Below are 25,749 nucleotides of genomic sequence, written 5' to 3'. Positions count from 1 at the left end.
GGTGGGGTGGGAATTAACCCTTCTGTTGTCTCTTTGAGGTGGCAGCGTTTTGAGCACCCGCTGTTCGGAGACGTATGAAACCAAAACGGCATTGATTAGTCTCTTTGGGATCCCTTTGTGGTACTTCTCCCAGTCTCCTCGCGTCGTGATCCAGGTAATTTGGCCTCTCTGTCTTCACTCCATTTTTTTTACTCCGAGGAGCCAGGGTGGTGTAGTGGTTAAGAGCGGTGGTTTGGAACAGAGAACCGGGTTTGATTCCCCACTCCTACACATGAGTGGTAGACGCTAATCTGGTGAACTGGGTTGGTTTCCCCACTCCTATACATGAAGCCAGCTGGGTGACCTTGGGCTAGTCACAGCTCTCTTAGAGCTCTCTCAGCCCCACCTACCTCTCAGGTTGTCTGTTGTGGGGAGGGGAAGGGAAGGTGATTGTAAGCCAGTTTGATTCTCCCTTAAGTGGTAGAGGAAGACGGCATATAAAAACCAAGCCTTCTTTTTGAATCGCCATACCACTCATCTAAAATGATTTGCTATACAAAGGCCACAATGACAACGGCACGTGCTTCTTAGCCGAGCTATTAATTTTTCACGGTCCGAAATGCCATTGTCTGTGTTATCACCCCACTTGTGACCATGACGCAGAATGTCTTCAGTCACTGGTCAATGGCATCAGTGTTAATGTCTCTCTCCCCCTCCCCCATCCACTCAGCCTGACATGTATCCTGGAAACTGCTGGGCGTTCAAAGGGTCACAGGGGTATCTCGTCGTCCGCCTTTCCATGGTGATCCACCCCACGGCTTTTACTCTGGAACATATACCGAAAACGCTTTCGCCGACAGGCAACATTACCAGTGCTCCCAAGGATTTCTCCGTATATGTAAGTTTGATCTGTGGCAAGCTAAACACTTTTGCTCATGTTGATTTGCAGTTAATGGTTATGTGAAGGGTTTTAAACTCCGCAGCATTATGGAGTTATGACACCGCCAACCTCAAATAACCCCATTTTGAGGGCTTGCTTCCCTTGAATGTGTATTTGAGACCCGTGGAAGGGCAAAATACTACACTCATGAGGATGTAAACAAGCTGGAACATGTCCAGAAGAGGACAACAAAGATGGTGAGGGGCCTGGAGACCAAGTCCTATGAGGAAAAGTTGAAAGAGCTGGGTACGTTTAGCCTGGAGAGGAGAAGACTGAGAGGGGATATGATAACCATCTTCAAGTACTTGAAGGGCTGTCATGTAGAGGAGGGTGCCGAGTTGTTTTCTGTTGCCCCAGAAGGTCGGACCAGAACCAACGGGTTGAAATTAAATCAAGTGTTTCCGTCTAGACATTAGGAAGAACTTTCTAACAGTTAGAGCGGTTCCTCTGAGGAACAGGCTTCCTCGGGAAGTGGTGAGCTCTCCTTCCATGGAGGTTTTTAAGAAGAGGTTGGATGGCCATCTGTCAGCACTGCTGATTCTATGACCGTAGGCAGATCATGAGAGGGAGGGCACCTTGGCCATATTCTGGGCATGGAGTAGGGGTCACTGGGTGGGTGTGGGGGAGGAGGTAGTTGTGAATCTCCTGCATTGTGCAGGTTTTTTTTTTTTTTAAACAGACTGGGAAAAGACCTCAGCAAAGAAACACAGATAATAAACCAGGAGATTAAACTTGTGTAGGCCCACTGGCTGAAATCTTTTGAGCACTCACCGCTGTGGCAAATTCAAACCTCTTCAACGAGATCTGGAGATTTTTCAGCTAGGGCTTGCGGCTCTTTGGGATGAAGGGGTTGGAAAAAGCCGCGGCCCACCACACTTTGCCTCCCAAAGAAATGGAGAAGCATATTTTTTTTCCTAAGTGTGTTTCTGGGGCACTGAGATTTGACGGTTGCTTAAATTGCGCGCTGTAGGCGGCGCTGCTTTTAAAATTGTTCCTGGGTTTAATTCTGGCTGTTCCTTTTTTTTCTGTCTTGATACGATTATCGAGGTTGGACGTTTCTCATTTACTGCCTTGAACAGGCAGTATGTACATCTTTTAATAGACCGTGCAAACGACAACAGGGGAGTCAAATAATTACTGCTTGCTTGAAATATTTATTCTCCCATTTTTCAACTAAAGTATACAAGGCAGCTAACAATAAATTAACCCCATCCCTCTATTATAAAACTTCCCCAAAAAAATCAGCAGAGACCCTATATAAATAATCAAAACCAATAGAAATGGAGAAAGGTTGTTGTTTTTAAGCAAGCAGAAATGCTATTTAAAATATTGTCGAAGGCTTTCACACATTTCATCGGTAAATATTATAATAAACAATTAAATGAGGGTTCCCCTCCTTCTTTCTCCCTCCTTTAGGACCTTGGCCAGGAACTCGGCTACTTGAGTGGTAACTTCAAAGCTTTTGTCATCCAATAAATGGGCTATGTTTCCAGTAGTCATTGCAATAGTAAATTGAGGAAGGGATCGTCGAAGGCTTTCACGGTCAGAGTTCATTGGTTCTCGTAGGTTATCCGGGCTGTGTAACCGTGTTACTCTTCCGACACACTTGATACTGAGAGACACTGTCCTTCAGTGTTACTCCTCTGAAGATGCCGGCCACAGCTGCTGGCGAAACGTCAGGAAAGAAAATACCAAGACCACGGTTACATAGCCCGGATAACCTACAAGAACCAAAGAAATGCTATTTGTTTTATTAATTTTATTTTGTTAGGTTTCTTCCCCGCCCTTTCCTGGCACAAGCCAGGCTCAGGGTGGCTGACAGCAACCGTAATATGACAATTTGTAGCCATCAAAACTGCTCTTCAAAAGCTCAACTTTGACTTGACGGTGCAGAAAAGGGCAGGACAAATCTCCCTGGGCAGACAGCTCCAGTGTCCTTGTGGTCCCAGGAGAGGGCTGCCATTAATGAAAACCGATTCTTAAACATACACAAACAATGTATTGTGGCACAGTGAAGGAGGGTGGAGAGGCTGCTTTGGTCTGTCGAAAAGTCCAGCGTTTCACATTCCTTTTCTAAAAACACTATGATTTGTTGCATGAATGTTTGTTTTAATATGTCCTCCTTCCCTTCTGCATTGTGATATTGAAGAACTTTTAAGGAGAGAATCCTTGCATTGAGTTTGTCATTTGAGTATCTTCTCTTCGATTAGTTAAACTGTGGAACTCCCTGCCCCTGGATGTGGTGATGGCCGCCAACTTGGAAGGCTTTAAAAGGGGAGTGGACATGTTCATGGAGGAGAGGGGTATCCATGGCTACTAGTCAAAATGGATGCTAGTCATGATGCATACCTCTTCTCTCCAGGATCAGAGGAGCATGCTTGTTATATTAGGTGCTGTGGAATGCAGGCAGGATAATGCTGCTGCTGTCGTCTTGTTTGTGGGCTTCCTAGAGGCACCTGGTTAGCCACTGTGTGAACAGATTGCTGAACTGGATGGACCTTGGTCTGATCCAGCATGGCCTTTCTTATGTTCTTATGTTAATTGAGAGTACTATTAAAGTCACCCCCCCTTTTTTTCTGTTGGCAGGGTCTTGAAAATGAGTATCAGGAAGAAGGTGTGCTTCTAGGGCGATATATGTATCATCAAGATGGAGAGTCACTACAGATGTTCCAAGTAACGGTATGTTACTATTACTAGAAAATACAGTTGGAAAATGTAACTGTCTTTGTTTCTTTTTCTCTCTCTCGTTCTGTTCTGCTTTTGCAGCCTGTACTCTTGGCATTGATGTGGAACTGTTGTGTGAAGATTGCAGTGCATTGGGTTCAATTGTAAACAGTCCCTGAAGCGAATAAAAATCCCAATGTCTTGCTTACTCTGTCCATGCAAAGACAGCCTCAAAAAGCTGCTGTCTAGCCTGCAAGCCATTTTATTTCTTGCTCGTTAGTCAGTTTTGGTCCAGCTGAGACAAGAGCCAGCTTTTTAACAAAGTTTTCTAACCTCCCTAGAAGAATTGTGGACTCCAGCAAGTAGCTTTTGACATCGGAAACCTGTTAAAAAAAATTCTTAATCTCTACAGCCAAACAGCTCCTATTAAATGGCTGGATTAGAAGTCGGCCAGAAATGTTGTAGTTCTGCTAAAACAGGTTCCCCAAGATTGCTTCCCCCTTCTTAATTAAGGCGGACTGAAGCATATGCCTGTTTCCGAGGGAAGAGCCGCTTGTAGAGACTTATAGTATAGATCGGCTCCAGGTCAAAAACCTTTTTTAAGTTTGATCCATTATGATTTCATCGATTTTAAGTGGCCAGTTCTGTCGCTGTAACATTTTAGAAGCTTCGGGGTGGGGAGGTGGACATGAAAAGCTTGTGGAGGGATATACAGGTGCAAGACTTTGAATCCTTTAAAGGTAAAATGCACAAACCAGCCTAAGCTAAAACAATTTTCATTTTTTAAATTATTATTATTATAAAAATTTAATTTTACAATAAAAGACAAAGGGGGAAAATCTATAGATATAACATTACTAAAAAATCAAATACTAATGATACAAATTATTTTTAAAAAACTAAAACTACCTCTCTACAATTTACACTTTGGAGTGCTTTTTCCATCCTTGAAATTGTTGAATTCCAGCAAGTTCTTCCGTATTTTTATTGTTATTATAGAATGTAAACTTAATTAAAGCATAGGTTTCTTAAAACTTGTCAAGCCAATTATTGAAGTCAGGGAATGTATTGCTTTTCCAGTATCTCGCAAGATTTGTTCTAGCAGCCATTAACACATGGAGAAACATAACTCGAATATCCTTTGGTTTGTCTGGGAAATAATTTAATAAAATTGTTTCCGGTCTTACTGGAATAACAATTTCAAGACCGTCAGATGTGATTTCATTCACTTTCCTCCAATACTAAGGTGAAACAGTGTTCAAGCCTGTTTCTTTTAAGCGGTTTAAGCCCATGTTGGTCTCTCTCGTTGAAATCGGTCAGAGCAAACGCGTTTAATTGTGTCTACAGAATGCGCTCTGGTTTCCCACACATCACAGTGGTGTGTTTGCTGCTGGGAAACTTCAGTTTCCTGAAATAAATGAGCGTGTGCCTTTTCCTTTCTTGTAGGAGACAACGGAGAAAGCCTTCCAGATAGTGGAACTAAGAATTCTTTCCAACTGGGGCCACAATGACTACACATGCCTCTATCGGTTCCGAGTTCACGGGAGACCTGCCGAATGAACGCGACATTGGGTTCCCGACTTGTACATTTATTGACTGTATATATGTATATAAAGGGAAAACCTGGAGAACGGAAGTCCTCCAGAGGACAGGGATACACGATGTAGGTTCCGCAGGCGACGTGTCGAAGACTGCCAACTCGAATTGTATACCAAACTCAATGGTTACTTGCTTGAATGCTCAGCCTGTTACTGCCAGTCGGCTTTATATTTTTAGATGTGTTCATTCTGAGACTGTTGCATGCCAACTGCAAACAAAACCAAACCCAGTTAGCCAAACAGGGGGAAACACTATTTTGCTACATCGGAGTGTTAAGCTTTTAAAACTTTCTTTTTCTTTTCTTTTTTTGGCAGCTAGGGATCGGATTTTAACCTTGGGCGGGGCTCACCTGCACTGGCAATGGCTGCAGATCCAGAAATGTCTCTGGAATGCAGTCCCTCGCTGTCTACTATTGTGCAGTTTCCCAAGCGCACCGATGGCATTTGGGTGTTCCAGCGCAGAACCTGTTGGAACCGACGCCTCAGTGTCAGCGATGCCTCCTTAGATAAGTTTGACCACAATTATGAAGCACTGATTGCAGCAAGATTTTATACCAGGGCTGTCTTCCCAGGAGAGTTAGTGTTTTGCTTTTTTACTTCACCTGGAGTAAGCTTTACCCCTACCTCCTGGATTTTAGAACATCTTGCTAAAAGTATTTATTAGGTAATCCTAACATTACAGGAGGAGGAGGTAGCGACCCCGGCAGTAATTCAAGCAAGAGGCCTGGAATCTGTTAGGAATTTTTAAAAATGCACTTGGGAAGGAGGGATTGTATTTTTTTTTAATCACCCTTTTAAGCCTTTTCCATTTGTCTCCTTTTGAGCAAGTTGATGGCGGTTGTAATTTAAGCGATGGAATTAGGACGTCGTCAGTGTACTGAATGCAGGCTCGGGTAAGAGTTTGGCCAAAACAGAAATCTAATGCAGGTAAAGCAAGAAGGGGGATTTAGTCTCAGAAGGAATGTTGTGTGTGGGCTTGAACTGGATGGGCTCATGAGGAGAGGCGGGGTGTAATAAGATGCAGTGAAAGAAAGAAAAAATCAGATTTCAGAGAGCGATTCCAGATATTCTCTGCCTCAGAATGGTTAACGCACAAGCGAAATTCACACCCGGGCTCTTTGCGACACGTTTCTGATGTGCACAGTTATCCTCTCAAAGTCTCGTTGGGGGTCCTGGCGTTGCTGCTAAACTTTTGGAAAGCCAGGGGGAAATCTCAGAAATCATGACCGTTGTCGGGGAAGCCCGAAGGACGCAATTAGTTCTGCAACATCCTCAGCTGCCAAAAATAAAAACAGAACTCGGCTGGGAATTTCAGCGCTGCGGCCAAAATTTTACTGGCCCTCTTGCGGATCGTGGGGGGCTGCTTTTTAAATCGTTGACCGCCCTCGTGACTGAATCCTTTTTGAATATGATGCGGTATGATATGAAGACTGATATGAAGTCTGGTTGGAACAAGACTCTTTAATCCGATGGCGTGCAGATATTTTATCTCACTCAGACCTTACTTTTCAGTGGTGGGGTGTGAGGAGGAGGAGGAGTAACTTAAAATTTATATTTCTTTCTTCTTGGAAAGACACTCTGATGGTGTCATCTGGTTTTCCAAATAGAGTTACTGTATGTTGCACAAGAGTCCTCAAATATTTATTTATTTTTTAGGAAAAGTTATCTCTGGAGGAATACCGTGTTTTATTCACTTAAAGTTCAGCTAGAAATAGAACCAATGGCCTGTTGAGAAGAGCTTGCTAAATATGTACAGGTGTTTCATATACTGTAGGTTAAATATATAAAATCAGAATTATCCTGTATAAACCTAAATTGGGGAGCTGAGGGGGTGGGAATATTTTGAATAACACTAACTTATTTTTAAAGAAGCAAAAAAAATAGGACTTTGTGCAATGTATTTTTGTAAATGCTTTTTTCAAAATATTCGCCTCTGGTATCCTTTGCTGCCTCCCAAACTGACAAGAAGCTATTAAAAATGTTTAAGAGTTTTAATTTTTTTGGAAAGTGCATGTAATATTTGGAAGTAAGTAATAAAGTTTCTTTTCTTTTTTGGTACGTCTGCTAAATGTCTATAAATACAGCAGAGAATGAGAGCTCCTCGAAAACTGGCTGCGTCATAAACGTTTGTGTGCAACATTCATGTCAGCTCCGCTTTATATGAGATTGTCTCACAGCATGCATGTTATTGGAAAAGCAATACTGGAGGACTTGAGACGCGACCTGGATGACTTTCAAAGAGATTAGGCGAACTTGCCAACTTTGTCTGTGTGACTCATTCTCTGGCTGTGAGCTGGGACAGCTAAATAGGATCTTTGTGCATACAGGGTAGGATCCTGATCTAGGAGGAAACTGCTAGAATGCCATGCCTAGAGAGCCAGGGTGGTGTGGTGGTTTGGAGCCATGGACTCTGATCTGGAGAATGGTTTGATTCCCCACTCCTCCACATGAGCGGCAGAGGCTAATCTGGCGAACTGGATTTGTTTCCCTGCTCCTCCACAGGAAGCCAGCTGGGTGACCTTGGGCAAGTCACAGCTCTGTTAGAGCTCTCTCAGCCTCACCTACCTCACAGGGTGCCTGTTGTGGGGAGGGGAAGGGAAGGCCGATTGTAAGCCGGTTTGATTCTGCCTTAAGTGGTAAAGAAAGTCGGCATATAAAAACCAACTCTTTTTCTTCTTCTAGTAGGGTTGCCAGGTCCCTCTTCACCAATGGTGGGAGGTTTTTGGGGCGGAGCCTGAGGAGGGCGGGATTTGGGGAGGGGAGGGACTTCAATGCCATAGAGTCCAGTTGCCAAAGTGGCCATTTTTTCCAGCTGAACTGATCTCTATTGGCTGGAGATCGGTTGTAATAGCAGGAGATCTGCCGCTACCTAGAGGTTGGTAACCCTATCTTCTAGGCTGATTTTCGGCAAAGGATGGAACTCCTGGTTTAACATGCAGGGAAGGGGTGCTATGGTGTCCCTATGGGTCAAGACCCTATACGGGTATGAATATTTAATAGGGTGCTGCATAGATCGGGGAGATGTGGCTGTGAGTGGGGTGGGAATGCGCACAGAGACTGATCCAGGGTAGGCACTTGCCTGGTCTTTGTTTCACCTGCACTGTTGTGAGGGGGAAGATAATCTATCCACTTCCACCCTGAGACAGCGCGTGCACAACGGGAAGGCGTGTTAGGAATCCAATCTCACAGCCATGCGTGGGGTAACGGTGACCACATTGAACTAGGGTGAGGGTGACTTGGATTCAGATCTCCGCTTGTCATCTTTCTCATTGGGGAGGGAGGGGCTTGTGGTTTGTTGTGAGGGTCAAGTGAAGGATGCTGCCCTTGTATGGTGAGGCCACACTTGGAATACTGTGTACGGTTCTGGTCACCACACCTAAAAAAAGGATATTGCAGAGCTTGAGAAGGTGCAGAAAAGAGCAACCAAAATGACCAGGGGGCTGGAGCGACTGCCCTATGGGGAGCCGTTAAAACGCTTAGGGCTACTTATTTGGAAAGGAGGCAGTTAAGGGCAGACATGATAGATACAGTTGCCAGGTCCCTCTTCACAACTGGTGGGAGGTTTTTGGGGCGGAGCCTGAGGAGGGCAGGGTTTGGGGAGGGGGAGATCTCTATCAGCTGGAGATTAGTTGTAATAGCAGGAGATCTGCTACTACCTGGAGGTTGGCAACCCTAAAATAGAGGCAATGTGTGAGCGCCCTGAATCTCCTGCAGCTAACCGATTTCTGGCCATTTATGCATGGGAGGTTTTGCCTTGGATTTGCTGCTTTCTAGATGCACATTTCCCCCATCTGAATTCTCAAAACTCTGCATGGGGGCTTCTTGTTGAGTTTGAGAATTCGGGTGGGGAAAATGTGCACCCACAGGGCGGCAAATCCAAGGCAAACCCTCCCATGCATAAATGGCCATATGGTCTTCTGGAGCTGGATTATAATTCTGGGGGGGGGGTGTCTCCAGGCCCCACCTGGAGGTTGGCAACCCCAGCAAGGCCACCCCCCTCTCAGGCTCCATTCGACGTCAGCACGCGCCCTCTTGGCTCAGCGTTGCCATAGAGACGTTTCCCCCCGCGCGCACGCACGCACAGCGTTTGCGGCGTCACATGACGAGCGCGTCGGCGGATGTCCCTCGTCGGCCGCCGTCCCGCCTCCCTCCCCTCACGGCCGCTGGGCGGGGCCGACGGAAGCCGGGCGGTGCGTCTGTCGCCCCGCAGTCATGGCGGCGGAGCAAGAGGGCTTGAAGGGTGGCGGCGGCGGCGGCGGCAGCGGCAGCAATGGCGGCGCGAGCGGCGGCAGCGGGAGGAACCGCGGCGGCGTCCAGCGCGTCGAAGGGAAGCTCCGCGCCAGTGTGGAGAAGGGGGATTATTACGAGGCGCACCAAATGTACCGGACGCTCTTCTTCAGGTACGCGGGGAGGGGGAGGGGGGCTGCGCGCGCACCACCCTCTTCTTCTCCCCCCCCCACACACTCCCCACCGCGCGCGGAACCTTCTTTGGCCCCGCCTTTTTCCAGACGTTTCTAACGACACGGCAGCGAAAGGCAGCCGACGGTCGCCCCCCCCCCGCGCGCGCGCCATCACGCGGACTCTCCCTCCCTCGCCCCCACGCCATTGGCTGGGCCGGCCGCCGCTCCCGCCTGCGCGGCGCGCGATTGGTCGAAAAAGAGGGAGGTGGTCTGGCTGCGGTTCCTGCGTAGGCCGGAGGGACAGAGAGGGGAAAAGGGGAGCGGGGCTGAAACGGGCCCGGAAGGGTTGGCCCGGGACCGCCCGGCGAGGCTGCATAGACAACAACAACAACAACCACTGCACCTCTAGACTTGACTTACTGCGACACGTGCCTTTGTGGGCTACAAGCCCTGGCATTAGAGTCATATGTCATCGGTCATGTGTGTCAGACAGGATTTGCCACCACAAAATAGAACAAAGGCCCCTGGTTTAGAGTACTTCCGGGAAAAGGGGTGTCCCCTATGAATTCTTCTGTTGGCTAGTTGTCATGGCCGCTAAATGGGGCCCCTGTGCCCAGAGGCCCTAGACCAGGGGTGTCAAACATAAGGCCAGCGAGCCGGATCCAGCCCCTTGACAGCTCTTCTCCAGCCTGCGGGGCGCCCACTCACCCACCCACCCACCCCCGCTCTCGATCTGGGCTGGCGAGGCACGGCACGGCCCGACCGAGTGACATTAATGTCCTATCCAGCCCTCGTAGCAATAGACTTCTACACGCACACCCTCACTAGACCAATGAGGCTAGTTGCTGGTAGCAATCCTGGTGATCCAGAGAGCCAGCGTGGTGTAGCGGTTTGGAGCGGTGGGAATCTGGAGAACCGGGTTTGATTCCCCACTCCTCCACACGAAGCCAGCTGGGTGACCTTGGGCTTTTCACAGTTCTCTTAGAGCTCTCTCAGCCCCACCTACCTCCCAGGGTGTCTGTTGTGGGGAGGGGGAGGGAAAGGCGATTGTAAGCTGGTTTAATTCTCCCTTAAGTGGTAGAGAAAGTCGGCATATAAAAACCAGCTCTTCTTCTTCTTGTTGCTGTGGTCTTCCGAAGGTGTGTGCCTGACATAGTGTTGACGAACGTTTGGCTTGATCCCGCAAAACTAGAAACCTGAGCAGGGAGATATCCTAATAAACATACGAGGTTGGAGACGCTTGGTGGTTTTAAAAGCTTAAGAAACATGAGCAATAACTTTGCCTGGCCTGCACCCTGCTGAAGTTCAAGTCCAGTTTGTCTAGAGCCGTGGTATAGATAGGCACGCTTGGAAGCAGGCTGCCTGGAAATCTGTGGTGTGCTTACTTCTGAGTAGGCTTGGAATGGAGTCGTCTCTGGATTCGTAGTTTTTGTCAGCCGCCTGAGTTCTCTGAAACCAGCATGGATTTCCGCACCCCTCAGAACTTGGGGCAGGTGGCAGTCAATTCAAACGCGCCAAAATGAAACCAACAAGGTGTAAGAAACAGAGTTAAAATAAGGCACTGGTTTTTAAAAAATCAGCCCAAGCAAGAAGGCTTTCCAGGACTGCTCACGCTTGGACTATCGGTGGGTCTGTTTGGGAGTAGAGTTTCAGCACCCGCCCCGAAAACCCCAGCTATCTGCCCGTGTTCATGCTTTGCACAGGGTTAGTGTAGAGTTCAAGAGTTGGTTCTTCGTGGTGATTAGACATAATGGCGGAGGAAGCCTCTTAAGTAGGGTTTATGCCCTTTTATTGGAGGTTAATAAGGGATAACAACGGCTGCCAGAACTGTATTTAGTCACGTAGGCTGGAATAGCGAGTTTCCTCTGTACAGAGAAGGGGGAAGGATATCCCATGCTCTGAGTAACCAGAAGGTTAATAGGTGAGAAATCCTCAGACATACAAAGCCGCTTGATAATGAGTCAGATCGTGATGGGTCCATCTAGTTCCAAGGATTGTCTTCACCAGGTGACAGCCGCTGAGAGCCAGCGTGGTGTAGTGGTTAAGAGCGGCAGACTCTAATCTGGAGAAAGGGGTTTGATTCCTCACTCCTCCACATGAGCGCCGGACTCTGCTCTGGTGAACCAGGTTGGCTTCCCCGCTCCTCCTTTACGTGCCTTTACTGAGAATCAAACCGGCTTACAATCGCCTTCTCTTCCTCTCCCCACAACAATCGGGGTATAAAAACCAACTTCTTCCAGGTCTCGGGCCGCAAAAGGTCTTTTCCTGCACCTGCCGCCTTTCATTAGTGACGTCAGGGACTGAACCTGTGAATTTTCAGCGTCCCAAGGGTGCGCTCTGCCAGCCAGCCACGCCATTACCAAATCAGCATTTAATTAGTTAAGTTCAGCGAGCGGGAGAAGGAAGGGTTCGAGAGTAAGCCTAACTGAGCTTTGGGGTAGGTGTGTTCGGGTCTGGTCCAAGTGGGAGGCAGAGGCATCCGTCTGGCTGAATCACGCTCACCGAGTTGGCAGTTTGTCTCACCAGCTTCCTGCCTTTTCCCTGGTTGTGGGGGGGGGGCACCACGGCTTCTCTCTGGTTCCCTTCCCCTCGGAAAACACAATCCTTTGCAAACCTGATAAACAGGAGCACTTGGGATGAGGAGGTTTTGAATTCCAGGTCTGGAGAGGAGGAGACTCCGCCGCCACGCCTGAGAGGAGCGTGCCCTCTTCAGCTGCTCTGGGGGCGCTTTTCGCATCGGTGGGATCGAGACCTTTCTCTTGCCCCTCTACAGACTGATAGCTTGACGCACGAATTGAGGCTTCGGCACATTATTCCCGAAGACAAAATGTCCTCATTCGTCCGGCTTTCACAGCACGAGTCTACTGGAGCACGAAGAGTGTTCTGTGCTGCTGACCGGAGCAAAAGCCCTGCGACTGGCAATTTCCAGTGTTAAAAAGGAACTGAATTAACTGCAGTTACATATCTGATGAGGATTGTTGCTTGTTCAGAGCTGCAAGAGATCAGCAGGGCTGGCCTTAGCAGAATCTGGCCTTTAACAGACTTAGAGGGGTGTGACTGTGTTTAGGATGGTGATCTGAATTTGTTGGGTGTGCCAAAATACAGATTTCTCAAGAACTTGAGTGTCTGATGGTGCGGCCGTCTCCAGTTACACCCTTCCAAGTCTGTTGAAGTCATTGAACTCCCCCCAAAGGACGGCACGTCGGCCGTTGACCACTGGCGCAATCTCGTGTCTGAGCCGATGACAGAATGGCAGGATGGGAAGTTTTGTAAGCAGGGTGCGTTTGCAGCGGCGGTTCCCTTTTGAAACCGTGGTCGTGAAACGCAGCACAGCAAAAACCCCACCCCGGTTGCACTCAACGTGGAGACACAAAGTTCCTGACCCTCTCTAGTTTCGTAGCAGTGTCCTGGCCCCGAGCTCATTCTTCTGTGGGTCAGCGCCGGTGTTAAGGCGAGGTAGTTTACGCAGAGTCAATGGAGAAAACAAATAACACCTGCGTTCTTTTGTTATTAGCTGGAGTGGCGCTAGGAGTGAGATGTGCTGGCCTGTGCCAGTATTCCAGAGCGGCAAGGAAACATTCATTATCAGGACTTTCAAGGGTATAATTAAGCTGTAGTTGGAGCTCTGGCATTGTGTGCTAAACAAAACTCTGTGCTGAGAAAAAATGGCATTTAGTCTCTTGGATTAAATCTGAAACGTGTACGCCCCCGTTGAGATAATTCCGCTTCTAAATAGAGGGTATAGCCAAGGTCTCCTTTCTTTGGCTTCTGAGAGGGCGCTCAAGGTTGCCCACACATTTTCGGGCCTGTTCTCACAGCCACGAGAGCTAGAAAGCTGCTCTTTTTAAAGAAGCCAATGTCACCGTGTTCTCATTCAGAAACGGGTCTTTGTGTTCTCCCGAAAGGCTCTGAAACAAGGTGCAGTGAAATCCTTCCTAGGATGGATTTTGATGTAGCTTGAGATACTAAGAGAGGGGTGGGGGGAACTGGAATTCTCATTTAGGAAGAAATGGTGGCGGGGGTAGGGGGGGTTCCGCATCTGAGGCTATTGTGAGCATCTGTCTTCTACTATCCGGCTGCTCGACGTCATCCTAGCGTCTCCCTACCTGTTCCGTGAACGAGGTGGTTGTGAGCGCAGGACCAGCCGGATTCAGACAATACACGTGATGGGATTGGGCTTCAGCAATGGGTGGAACGGGCCCTGCGCTGGCTCCCGGCAGCTCTGGCTTGGCACACGAGCGGCAAAGGGAGCTGCCATCTGACCAAGCCTTTACTGCCCGTCCCCGGTTGACGGCCACTTCACCATATGCCTCATCCCGTGCCCTGCTTTGGGATTTGGGCGCGGGAGAAGCAGCGGCTGGAATCGCCCCCCCTCCTCCGTCGCTGTAAACGCCCTACAGGCGTGGTGTCTGGCATCGATTAGGTGGCTGGACGATCCAGGGAGGGAAGCAGGAACGTATTATGGGATGTAGTCGTTTTGCAAGTGTGAGGGAAGGAGGACTTGCCGGGGGAAGGGGAAGGCCCTCAACCAGGTCTCTGGGGAGGCAGCTGCAAATTCCCCAAGCACACATGAAGCTGCCTTCTACTGAATCAGACCTTTGGTCCCTCAAAGTCAGTATCGTCTACTCAGACCGGCAGCATCTCTCCAGGGTCTCAGGCAGGGGCCTTTCATATCACCTACTTATCTGGTCCCTTTAACTGGAGATGCCGGGGATTGAACCTGGGTCCCCTTCTGCATGCAAAGCAAAGGCTCTACCACTGAGCCACAGTGCTGGTTAGGATTCATCCGGTTAACGGGGGGGAGCACACATATGCAAGGGAGCCGGCGTGGTGTAGTGGTGAAGGTGTCGGAGCAGGCTCCGGGGAAACCCAGGCTTGAATCCCTGCTCTGTGGAAAGTTGCTGGGTGACCTTGGACACTCCCAGCCTCGACCCTGGCACATACTTGGATGGGAGACGTCCAAGGAATACCAGAACCGTGAGGCGGAGGCAGGCAGGCGATGGCAAACCACCTCTGAACGTCTCTTGCCTTGAAAACCCATAAGTCAGCTGCGGCCTGACAGCACTTTACGCACACGCAACATATATACACACACAGCATCAATAAATCATCTTTATTACAGTCATTGACCAGCATTACAAACAATAATAAGAATCAGTCCAAATAGCTCGTGAGAATAAATTTCAGACATTACCTTTTAAAACCCATTTATAGTTTTCGGATCCTACCTATCACACACAGCATGCAAGTTTTGACCTCTAGAGAAAGAGAGCAGGTCCCCTTTCCGGCAACGGTGGCCGTGGCAGAAGATCCAAAGGGCATTGTGGACTCCAGGGGCTGGGGCTGGTCCTAGAGTCTGCTGGGGGCCGGCTGACTGGAAAGGGAGCCTCCGTGTATGCCGCTGTTGCCTGCGGGCAGCAATTCTTGATGCGCCGGCAGTTTTTTCTGGCATCTCCCCAGCTCTTTCTAGGCTGGTGGGTAGCAGCTGACTAGGAGAGTGGGTTGGCAGTGGCATCAGATGACGCCGAGATATTGGTTGCCCGTTACATGGTCACATGAAGCTGCCTTCTGAATCAGACCTTTGGTCCATCAAAGGCAGTATTGTCTACTCAGACTGGCAGCAGCTCTCCAGGGTCTCAGGCAGGGGTCTTTCATATCACCTACTTGCCTAGTCCTTTTAACTGGAGATGCTGGGGATTGAACCTGGGTCCCCTTCTGCATGTCAAGCAAAGGCTCTACCACTGAACCATGGCCCCTCCCTGAGCATAAATAAAGCCATGAACACATGAAGCTGCCTTTTACTGAATCAGACCCTTGGGAGAGAGTGGGTTGGCAGTGGCATCAGATGACGCTGAGATATTGGTTGCCTGTTACATGGTCACATGAAGCTGCCTTCTGAATCAGACCTTTGGTCCATCGGTGGTCAGTATTGTCTACTCAGACAGGCAGCGTCTCTCCGGGGTCTCAGGCAGAGGTGTTTCACATCACCTACTTGCCTAGTCCCTTTAACTGGAGATGCCGGGGATTGAACCTGGGACCTTCTGCATGCCAAGCAGAGGCTCTACCACTGAGCCACAGCCCCTCCCCATTGTTTCCTTTCAGGCAGAGGAAGGCTCAAAAAGCCAACATCTCATCGAGAGGGTGGCGAGTGAATCCGCTCAACTAGCAGGGTCATTCCTTAGGTACAAACCACCTAGACCCGGCATGTGCTTCTCCATTCCTAGACATTTGCTTGTGCGCTGGCGCAATTGATAGCATCTTGCTCTCCAGGGGCGACGATAACTTTTAGCTCCAGGCATTTGTGAGCGTGTCTCTTGGCACCATATTCTGAGAACCTCTCCGTTTGTGTCTCCCTTTGCAGGTACATGTCCCAAGGCAAACACGTGGAAGCCAGAGAACTAATGTATTCCGGGGCACTGCTGTTCTTCAGTCACAATCAGGTAAGGCCTTTTGCCAAAAGGGAAGAGACGCCTCAGGAAATGGTGCTGAAAGATTTGGGGGGAGGGACGTGCACAACCAGCAGCTACACTGGCTGAATCAAGATTGACATCTTTGTGGAGACATCAAGGCAGCCAAGCGATCTGTGAACTGGTGCGCTCACTGGGGGCGTGCAGCGGTGGCCAGTGCGATGTGCCTTTTCTCCTTCCTTTCCAGCCCTTTGAGACTCTCCTCTGCAGCCCAGAGTGCCATAACTCAGAGCTGCTCAGATCACTGCCCCCGCCCTTAAAATCGTGCAAGATCTTTCAGGGCATGGAAGGAGGGCAGGACGCACGGCACGCGCCTTCCCCTTCTCCACTTAAAATGGCATCCAGAGCTGCTTGGGGCCTTGTGGGCGTGGCTGAAACTGGGGTGGGGGGAACCTGGTTTTTCTGATCAACGGATGTCTGTGGGCTGTGCCGCGTTTTTTGTTGGTGCGACTTTGCACCTCTGTCCAGGCCAAAACGCATTAGGGAGCGGACTAACACCAGCCAGGCCCAAGATCTGCCCGCAGTGACGCCGATGCAGAGCCGCTCGCCTGAGTTGCACCAGCATGCAGCCACTGCAGAGCTGTGCTGGCACCCAGGAGTGGCGGAGTGGCGCCAGGGTCCTGCCCCAGTGTAACTGGCCCTTACACCGTTGTATCTCCGAGAGATGCTGGCGGAAGGCTCAGTTGGCTCCTGAAGCCCTTTTGCCTCCCCACCCCTTAGGATTGTGCTATAAGATTGCCTTGGGAAGTTTTATAAAAATACCAGCATATGTAGGCAGGCTTGGATCAGATGCTTAGTCACATTCCCAATTTCCTTCTCCCCCCCCCCTTTCTATTTCCTAGCAAAACAGTGCCGCTGATCTGTCCATGCTAGTCTTAGAGTCGCTGGAGAAATCAGATGCGAAAGTGACCGATGAGCTGTTAGGTGAGAAATTTCTCTCTCTCTTTTTTTTTTTTTTGACCATAAGAAACATTGTATGTACATTGCTTTTCTTATTGTAGCGTCCTGCCAGCATGAGCTGGGAGACCCTGAGGACCGTCTGCTTTCTAGTACACCAGAGGCGTGCTAGAAACCACCTGTTGTGGCTGGCCTGTGCTGCTGCTGTCATCACTGGTCTCCAGGCCATGGTTCTGAGCACGCTTGGCGGTTTTTGTAGGCGGGGCAAGGTTTTTGGCACCTGCTTCCTCCCCGACCCACGCCCACCCTGTAATGTCTGCACAGTAATTGACCTCTCGTGCCGTTCTGACTGACAGCTGGGCTGTGCGCTCACCAATCGTGGGTTGATCCTTGCGCTTGTCAGATTCAGCAAGCATGCGGTTGACGAAGCTCTTCTCTAACTGCTTATCTGGAAATCTCATGGAGAGGTTGTACTGCATTGAGTGCGGAAGGTCAGGGAAGAGAAGGAGAGTTGTTTTTTATATGCTGACTTCCTCTACCGCTTAAGGAAGAACCAAACAGGCTTACAGTTACCTTCCCTTCCCCTCCCCACAACAGACACCCTATGAGGTAGGGGGGGCTGAGAGAGCTCTAACAGAGCTGTGACTAGCTCAAGGTCACCCATCTGGCTTCATGTGTAGGAGTGGGGAAACCAACCCGGTTCACCAGATTAGCCTCCGCCGCTCATATGGAGGAGTGGGGAATCAAACCCGGTTAGATTCCACCGCTCCAAACCACTGCTGTTAACCACTACACGACGCTGGCTCTGTTCCTGAACCTACCAGCCAGGCATCTTACCCAGCGTCTTGGTGGCTGGTGGCATCTCTTGAGGGAAGATGACTTCAGAAGGCCTTTCCTTAAGCCCTAATCTGGATGGGCCAGGCTAGTCCGATTTTGTCAGATCTCTGAAGCTAAGCAGGGTTGGCCCTGGTTAGAACTTGGGTGGGGAGACCACCAAGGAAGCCCAGGGTTGCTACTCAGGGTCAGGCAGTGGCAAACCACCACTTTTTGTCCCTGGCCTTGAAAACCCTACGGGGTCGCCAAAAGTCAGCTGCGACTTGACGGCACTTTCCACCATCCCAGAGGAATGATTTCTCCCCCAGCATGCTGACGTTTCTTCAAAAGGTTTTGGCTGCCCGTGTTACAGCAGTTAGGTGGTCCTTGAGGACTTTTATCTCCAGAGAAGCTCGTCATCCAAGTTGGTGTTTGGGGATTTTTGACTCCTCCTCCAGCGCTCAGCTAACTGCTTGTCTTGCTTCCGGAAGGCCGCTGCCATAGAAACGCCGCGTTAAAGTTTTCTCGCGTTCTGATTTCTTTCCCAGAAAACCTGGCTAAAGTGTTCAGCCTGATGGACCCCAACTCACCCGAAAGGGTCGCTTTCGTGTCCAGGGCCCTGAAGTGGTCCAGCGGAGGGTCAGGGAAACTGGGGCATCCAAAATTACATCAGCTACTCGCCATCACGTTGTGGAAAGGTAGGTCGAGGAAAACGTGAATGTTTATGTTTCATGTGAATGTTTAGTGTTTCATGTGAATGTTTACTGTCATTCATACCTCATAATGCACTTTCAAGTCATTTTCAGAGCACTTTGCCACTGGATTTGACTGTGGGAAAGGGCAAAACCCACTTGCAAACGATCACTAAAGCACATTATCCAGTACACATAAAAGCACCCGTAGCTTGTTCTTCAGCTGCTTGAAATAAGGTGACCTAGGGCCAAACAGTAGCCCCCCACGTGGGGTGAGAAACCTCTTGTGGACATGAGGCACAACTTTCGTGGCTGTTTGTCTGACAAAATTAGAAGTGGGGTGAATCCCATTGCCACCCGAAAAACTGAAGTAATCCCACCAAGCATATGCAGTTCCTTGGGTGTGAGTAAAATATGTCCTTGACCCCCGCCTTGCATCTTGTAAACTAATTGTGGCGTTGCTCAGTCTTAGGAAAACGTGTCAGAGAAGGGAGTAAAAAAGGGTTTTGGCGTTGAGACGCCACGCCTCTCAACCTGTGCTTGGCATCTTGGATTAGCTTGCAGGTTCAGCATCTCCTTGATCTTAAATCCAGAACGAACGCACCAGATTAGTAATCTGGCAGGATGTCCCAGCGGCCTTTTATTTTAGGAAACTGACCCCTGTTTAACCCTGTCCAGCAAACGTGGCCTGGCGTCGTTCAGAGCAGTGTTTTGTCTTCCACTGCACTCCGCCACAAGATGCCATGCGCCTTTGGAAGTTAAGAATGCATTCAGGGTAGTTGTAGCATTTGTGTGCCTTCCCCCATGTTTAAAGTGTCTCCTGAAGAAGCTCAGATCTTTTCCTCAAGTTTTCCAGATCCTGTGGTCATACAACGAGATCCCAGTCCTGTAACGTCTTAGAGACAAGAAGATTTTCCCGGTATAAGCTCCAAGGGAGCTTTGACTCTCAAAAGCTTATACCCGGGAAATCTTGTTGGTCTCTAAGGCGCTACTGGATTCAAATCTAGTTGTTCTACAGCAGACCAGCGTGGTGTAGTGGTGAAGAGTGGTGGACTGGAATCTGGAGAACCGGGTTCAATCCCCCACTCCTCCACCTGAAGCCTGCTGGGTGATCTTGGGCCGGTCACAGTTCTCTCCAAACTCTCTCAGCCCCACCTACCTCACAAGGTGCCTGTTGCGGGCAGAGGAAGGGACTGTGATTGTAAGCCGCTGTGAGACTCCTGAAAGTAGAGAAAAGCAGGATATCAAAACCAACTCTTCTTCTTCTCGGAAACTGCTGTGATACTCCTGGCTCTCCCTCTCATCAAGTGTGGAAGTAGGCATTTCTAACCAGCTGTGGTGTGGTGAATGAGGAGTGAGTAGGGGGAGAGGGTATTTCTGACCCTTCAGGTTCTGCGCCTTGTCTAACCCACCATACCCAAAGGTTTTCAAGTTTCCTGTACCGCCATAAAGGCTAGAAACTTTTTGTTAAAAAAGAGAACGATGAAATTTCTAGGAATTCCCAGGTTCCCTATGAATACGTGTGTTTTCCTGGTTGATGCAAAGGGTGTGTGGTGTTTTCGCAAAGTGAAACCACTCACACCTAGCCATCGTAAGCTTGAAAGCAACTCCTGTGACCACTGTACTGTTGGGGGATGGCACATGCCTCAAACCAGCATAGAAGAAGAGTTGGTTTTTATATGCCAACCTTCTCTACCACTTAAGGCAGAATCAAACCAGCTGACAATCACCTTCCCTTCCCCTCCCCACAACAGACACCTTGTGAGGTTGGGTGGGGCTGAGAGAGTTCTAAGAGATCTGTGACTAGCCCAAGGTCCCCCAGCTGGCTTCGTGTGGAGGAGTGGGGAAACAAATCCCGTTCACCAAATTAGCCTCTGCCATTCATATGGAGGAGTGGAGAATCAAACTCGGTTCTCCAGATCAGAATCTGCCGCTCCAAACCACCACTCTTAACCACTACACCACGCTGGCTCCTTGCCTTTGTTGTGAGCGTTGTTCCGTTTCCATTTACTTCCAGAGCAAAACTACTGCGAATCCCGGTATCACTTCTTGCACTCCACGGACGGAGAAGGATGCGCGAACATGCTGGTGGAATATTCCTCTTCCCGCGGGTACCGCAGCGAGGCGGACATGTTTGTCGCTCAGGCGGTCTTACAGTAAGTGTCCCGCCCTTGACTTTTAAGTGTTCATTTTTGGGTTTTTCCCCAGATCACTTTGGAAGGAGAAGCGGAAAGTGACGCAGGCTTCAGTTTGTCTGAAAACACACTGCGCATTCTGCAGATTAGTCTTGCCGAGCTGATTTTTGTGTGTTTTTAACCAGGCTTAGGCAGGCTGGATTAGTCTAGCTCAATAGCTAAACGTTGAGCAAGATCCAAATCCCTGCCCTTAATGCTGGCATTCATTTGTAAGCTTTAAAGGCCTCCCACATTCGTGGTTTTGATCATCCCTGCAGCGACTCGTGAAGATAGGCCAGTATCATTACCTGGAGCACAGGTACAAGAAGGGGGAGAATAGTGCTATGGTGTGGGACGGTCCGATGTTCAATCCTGGGTCTCGCTAGTTGAAGGACAAGGTAGGAAGTGATGTCAAAGACCTCCACCTGAGACCCTGGCGAGACCCTGCCCATCAGAGCAGGCAGAGCCAACCTTGATAGAACCGGTGGTCTGACTTAGTACAGGCCGCTTTCTGTTTTCAGAGGGAGCCACAGCCGAGCGAGAGAGTATCTGCATAGCGTGCAGAAGATCCCAGGATGTTATGAGATCCTCAGAGATCTTACCCAGCAACTTAACTTAAGTTTATTAGATTATCCCAAATATCGCTGGGCATTTTCTAGAGCCCAGCTTTAATGCTCTCCCTTCAGCCTTATTAGATGGCAGATATAAGCTCATAGAATCATAGAGTTGGAAGGGACCACCAGGGTCATCTAGTCCAACCCCCTGCACAATGCAGGAAATTCACAAGTACCTCCCCCCGACACACCCCCAGTGACCCCTATTCCATGCCCAGAAGATGGCCAAGATGCCCTCCCTCTCATGATCTGCCTACGGTCATAGAATCAGTATTGCTGACAGATGCCCATCTAACCTCTGCTTAAAAACCTCCAGGGAAGGAGAGCTCACCACCTCCCGAGGAAACCTGTTCCTCAGAGGAACCCTCTCTAACTGTTAGAAAGTTCTTCCTAATGTCTAGATGGAAACACTTGATTTAATTTCAACCCGTTGGTTCTGGTCTGACCTTCTGGGGCAACAGAAAACTGCTCGGCACCCTCCTCTATGTGACAGCCCTTCAAGTACTTGAAGATGGTTATCATATCACCTCTCAGTCTTCTCCTCTCCAGGCTAAACATACCCAGCTCCTTCAGCCTTTCCTCACAGGACTTGGTCTCCAGACCCCTTACCATCTTCGTTGCCCTCCTCTGGACATAACCAGTTGATCAGAGACTATGCCCACATAGCACAGATGAGATCGAAACAATTGGTCACGTTCTCTTATACTGCTTGTCTTATTGTGATATCTGAAGAGAGCTGATCCGGCCACTGCTAAGAAAGCACAGAGGAATTCTGTGTTAAATATCTCCTCTCAGATAAAGACCCGAAAGTCACCAAACTTGCTTCAAAATTCTGTTTCATAGCAACGATAAGACGTGCTATGGTGAAAGCAACAGACAAAGGATGAATACTAATTTTGATTTTAGATAAACATTAGATTGTAAAACGATAATTTAATGTAGCAATTACATATAATATGTGATGTTTTGATTTTATTTATTATATTTGCTTCTGAGATGTTATTTTTTTATGCTGGTCTTTGACTGTAACAAAGTATAATGTAATAATAATCCCAGGATGCATCTCCTGTTCCAAGGGTCAGATGAGTAGGCAGTTCTGACCCGGGTGAGCCCATTCTGGCTCTTGTTTAAGGCAGCTTTGTGTGCTGGTGTGTTTTGCCTGAGGCCACCACTTTGGAGCATGATTGAAGCAACATTCGAACCCGGCTCACCCTCTTAGCCCTGCTGCACCAAATGGTCCCGGGAAAGTCCTCTCGCCTTGGAGATGGGAACAGGGGTGGTGACCCTTCCCCCAGTAGATCCTCCAGCTTTGTAAATATCCAGACCCTGGAGCGAAGCACGTAGAACAGCATTTGTCCAGGGGCCGACCTCGGACAGGAGCACGCCAGCGTGAAACTGTCTGTCTCCTCTTTTCAGATTTCTCTGCTTGAAAAACAAAACCAGCGCGCTAGTGGTTTTCACGACCTACACCCAGAAGCACCCTTCCATAGAAAGGGGGCCCCCTTTTGTCCAGCCCCTGCTGAACTTCATTTGGTTTCTGCTGCTGGCAGTGGACGGGTAAGACCCCTTTTCGTCACAAAATCACTTAAGTACCTTTTGCCGTCTCACCTGGTTTGACATGGGCAGGGGGGTGTCTCTCTTCTATTTTAGAGGAAAGCTAACGGTGTTTACAGTATTGTGTGAACAGTATCAGCCTTCGCTGAAGAGGGATCCCATGTATAATGAAGTAAGTCGCTTTCAGTCCGTGCCATGGGCCCGTTTCCGTAGAATTGCCTTAAAAGCAGAGTGTAGAAATTCTTCCTTTCATAGAGCCAGCATGGTGTAGTGGTTAAGAGCGGTGGTTTGGAGCGGAGGACTCTAATCTGGAGAACCAGGTTGGATCCCCCACTCCTCCACATGAGCGGCGAAGGCTAATCTGGTGAACCGGGTTGGTTTCCCCACTCCTACTCATGAAGCCAGCTGGGTGACCTTGGGCTAGTCACAGCTCTCCTAGAGCTCTCTCAGTCCCACCTACCTCACAGGGTTTCTGTTGTAGAGAGGGGAAGGGAAGGTGATTATGAGCCGGTTTGATTCTTCCTTAAGTGGTAGAGAAAGTTGACATATAAAAACCAACTCTTCTTCTCTTCAAAGGAAATGTCATGTGAATAGCACATGTGTGGGTGTGTGAGGGAGTGTCCGGGATGTTTTCTGATGTAAAAAGGAGGGGATACTTGACATGTATATAGCACAGTTTAAATCAGGGGGTGGTCAAACTCAATTGTTACGAGGGCCGGATATGACAGAAATGTCACTCGGCCAGGCCTTGCCAGCCCAGATCAAGGGGGGAGGGCGCGGCTGGCTTGCGGGCCGCATAAGAGCTCTCAAGGGTTTGGATCCAAACCATGGGCCTGACGTTTGATACCCCTGACTTAGATTGTTCGTGACAGTTGTTTCAGAGGATAGCCATGTTGTTCTGCAGTAGAACAGCCAGATCGGAGCCCAGTAGCACCTTAGAAACCCACAAGGAATTTTTGGGGAGGGGGGTGAGCTTTCAAGAGGCCAAGCTCCCACCCTGAAAATTTTGTTGGTCTGTAATGTGTTACTGGACTTGAATCTTGCTGCTAGATTGTCTGCTTGGCATAGTCTCCTTCTTGCAGCTGGGGAGAGGGGAAAGTACAGTCAAAAGACTTAACGGTTTGTCGAAGGCTGTCTTGTGAGTTCATGTCTGAGGGGGACATCTGAACCGACCCCCCCCTCCGAGTGATAGGACAAGCTGTGAGTGTGGGCTTTTCTGAAAACGAGAAAGCGGTGCATATATCCCGGCGTTCTCCTGAAACCTGCCATGACAAAATGTGGCGGGTACCGAGGGGGAACGGAATGATTTCCAGCAACGTGGCCTTTGGATCCAGGGGTGGGGGAAGGCTGCCTTCTTTCCGTAGGAAGAAATGGCTGTCATAACAGCCATAAAGTAACCCCAGGCCTTCATCTTTAAACACCCTAATGTAATAGGGAATCAGTTCAGGAGGTACTCTAAAGCCTCCTTATTTGTTCACTCCTCTGCAGTACCATCCTTTTTATGTTTTTTGCATTTCCAAAAAGATCAGTTGGAGGAGGGAGGTTGTGTTTCACTGTATAGCTCGACCTTTAAATCTGTTGCCAGGAATCAATTCGATTGCTTCCCCCCCACACCCTTGTGGTGGAATTGCCAGTCATATCAGCCCTTCTTTCCCCCCCCCCCCTGTCCCTTTAGTACCTAGACAGAATAGGACAGCTCTTCTTCGGCGTACCCCCCAAACAAACGTCATCCTACGGAGGATTGCTAGGTGAGTTTTCACAGGAAGTCTGTGACCGTTCTGGTCTTGGTGGGAAGGGGCTGCAGTGGACTCGCGGGCATTCCCTCAGCACGCAGCAGCCGGCGATGGTTGTAGACAGCGTGGGGCCTGTGGGGAACCGCGGTGGCTGCCTGGTGTGTTGTGAAAGTGGGTGGCACCGGATGGGGCTGTTGCCCAGCAGGACTTCTGATTGGCCACTGTGGGCTGGGCAGATGAAACCAAAGTTGCTTCAGTAGTGGTGTTATTCTCTCTGACTGTTCTTTCCCAGGGTTTTGTTGTTGTTGCTGTTGTGTGTAATTACCCCTCCTCTCCCCAGCACTTGGGTTTCTGCCGCGTGTGTGTGGCTCTGCCTCCTGCGGCGGTCATTTTGCTATTGGCTCCACCTCTGGTTGCAGCCATGTTGTGATTGTCCCCACCACCCTGTTTCAGTATTCCAGAAGTGCCCACAAGCTCCCAAAGGGTGGAGACCCCTGGTTTGAGATCTTTAGATCTGACCTCTGTCTATGTGCGTGTAAATGAGTGCACGTCTTGCTGGGGGGGGCGAATCTGTGGGTTTGTGTGCATACGTCCCTACTGACATTAGAAAAGAGCAAGAATCCAGTAGCACCTTAAAGACTAACAAAATTTCTGGCAGGGCAGAAGCTTTTGTCACACCTCACTTCGAAGTCTTTAAGGTGCTACTGGACTCTTGCTCTTTTCTACTGCTAGTGACAGACTAACACGGCTACTCCGGACAGCTTGTAATAAATAAATAACGGAGAAATGGTGGAGAACCCCCGGCGCAATTAACGGATTGACTCGCTGACCTTGTCCTGGACTTCCCACCCCAGGCAATCTTTTAAACAGCCTGATGGTAGCCGGAGAGGAGGAGGACACGGAAGACGGGCAGGAGGACAGCAGCCCCATCGAGCTCGATTGATGTCTTCCAGAGCTGCCGGGAATCTCGATGGCGCGTCCGCTCTCTCGGAAAAAGACACTTTGAGGACAGATCCCAAGATCGTTTCTGAACAGGTCCACAGGCTCCTCTGTTCGGGGTTTTTTTTTTTTTTTCGTTTTTTTAATTTTAAAGAAGGTTGCTCAGATGTTCATAATGTTTTGGTCTATATTATTTATGTAAAAACGACAGCAGGGTAGCTGAGAGACCCGATTTGGCGTGATTGTTAGCGGACCTCTGATAACGGCCGCTGGTGACTGAGTGAC

General features: G+C 49.2%; 2 protein-coding genes across 2 annotated transcripts in view; both read left to right on the top strand.

The window, feature by feature from the left end:
* The window catches only part of SUN1 (Sad1 and UNC84 domain containing 1), a 30,875-nt gene extending 25,732 nt beyond the window's left edge, over positions 1-5,143 (top strand). Inside the window, exons 19-22 of the mRNA XM_056866366.1 lie at positions 39-154; positions 710-877; positions 3,506-3,598; positions 5,030-5,143. Coding sequence (XP_056722344.1) covers positions 39-154; positions 710-877; positions 3,506-3,598; positions 5,030-5,143 — 491 coding nt within the window. The remainder of the gene's footprint in view (positions 1-38; positions 155-709; positions 878-3,505; positions 3,599-5,029) is intronic.
* Positions 5,144-9,433: 4,290 nt separating this feature from the next.
* On the top strand, positions 9,434-25,496 carry GET4 (guided entry of tail-anchored proteins factor 4). Its single transcript, XM_056866372.1, is given in 10 exon segments — positions 9,434-9,470; positions 9,473-9,581; positions 15,943-16,021; positions 16,891-16,972; positions 18,307-18,456; positions 20,468-20,606; positions 22,655-22,795; positions 22,889-22,964; positions 24,468-24,540; positions 25,380-25,496. Coding segments are annotated over 10 exon segments (957 nt in total). The 5' UTR covers positions 9,434-9,451; the 3' UTR covers positions 25,469-25,496.
* The last annotated feature ends 253 nt before the right edge of the window (positions 25,497-25,749 follow it).

The sequence above is a fragment of the Euleptes europaea genome, chromosome 21 (assembly GCF_029931775.1).
Source record: "Euleptes europaea isolate rEulEur1 chromosome 21, rEulEur1.hap1, whole genome shotgun sequence".
NCBI lineage: Eukaryota > Metazoa > Chordata > Lepidosauria > Squamata > Sphaerodactylidae > Euleptes > Euleptes europaea.
This window is presented reverse-complemented; position numbering and strand designations above follow the sequence as displayed.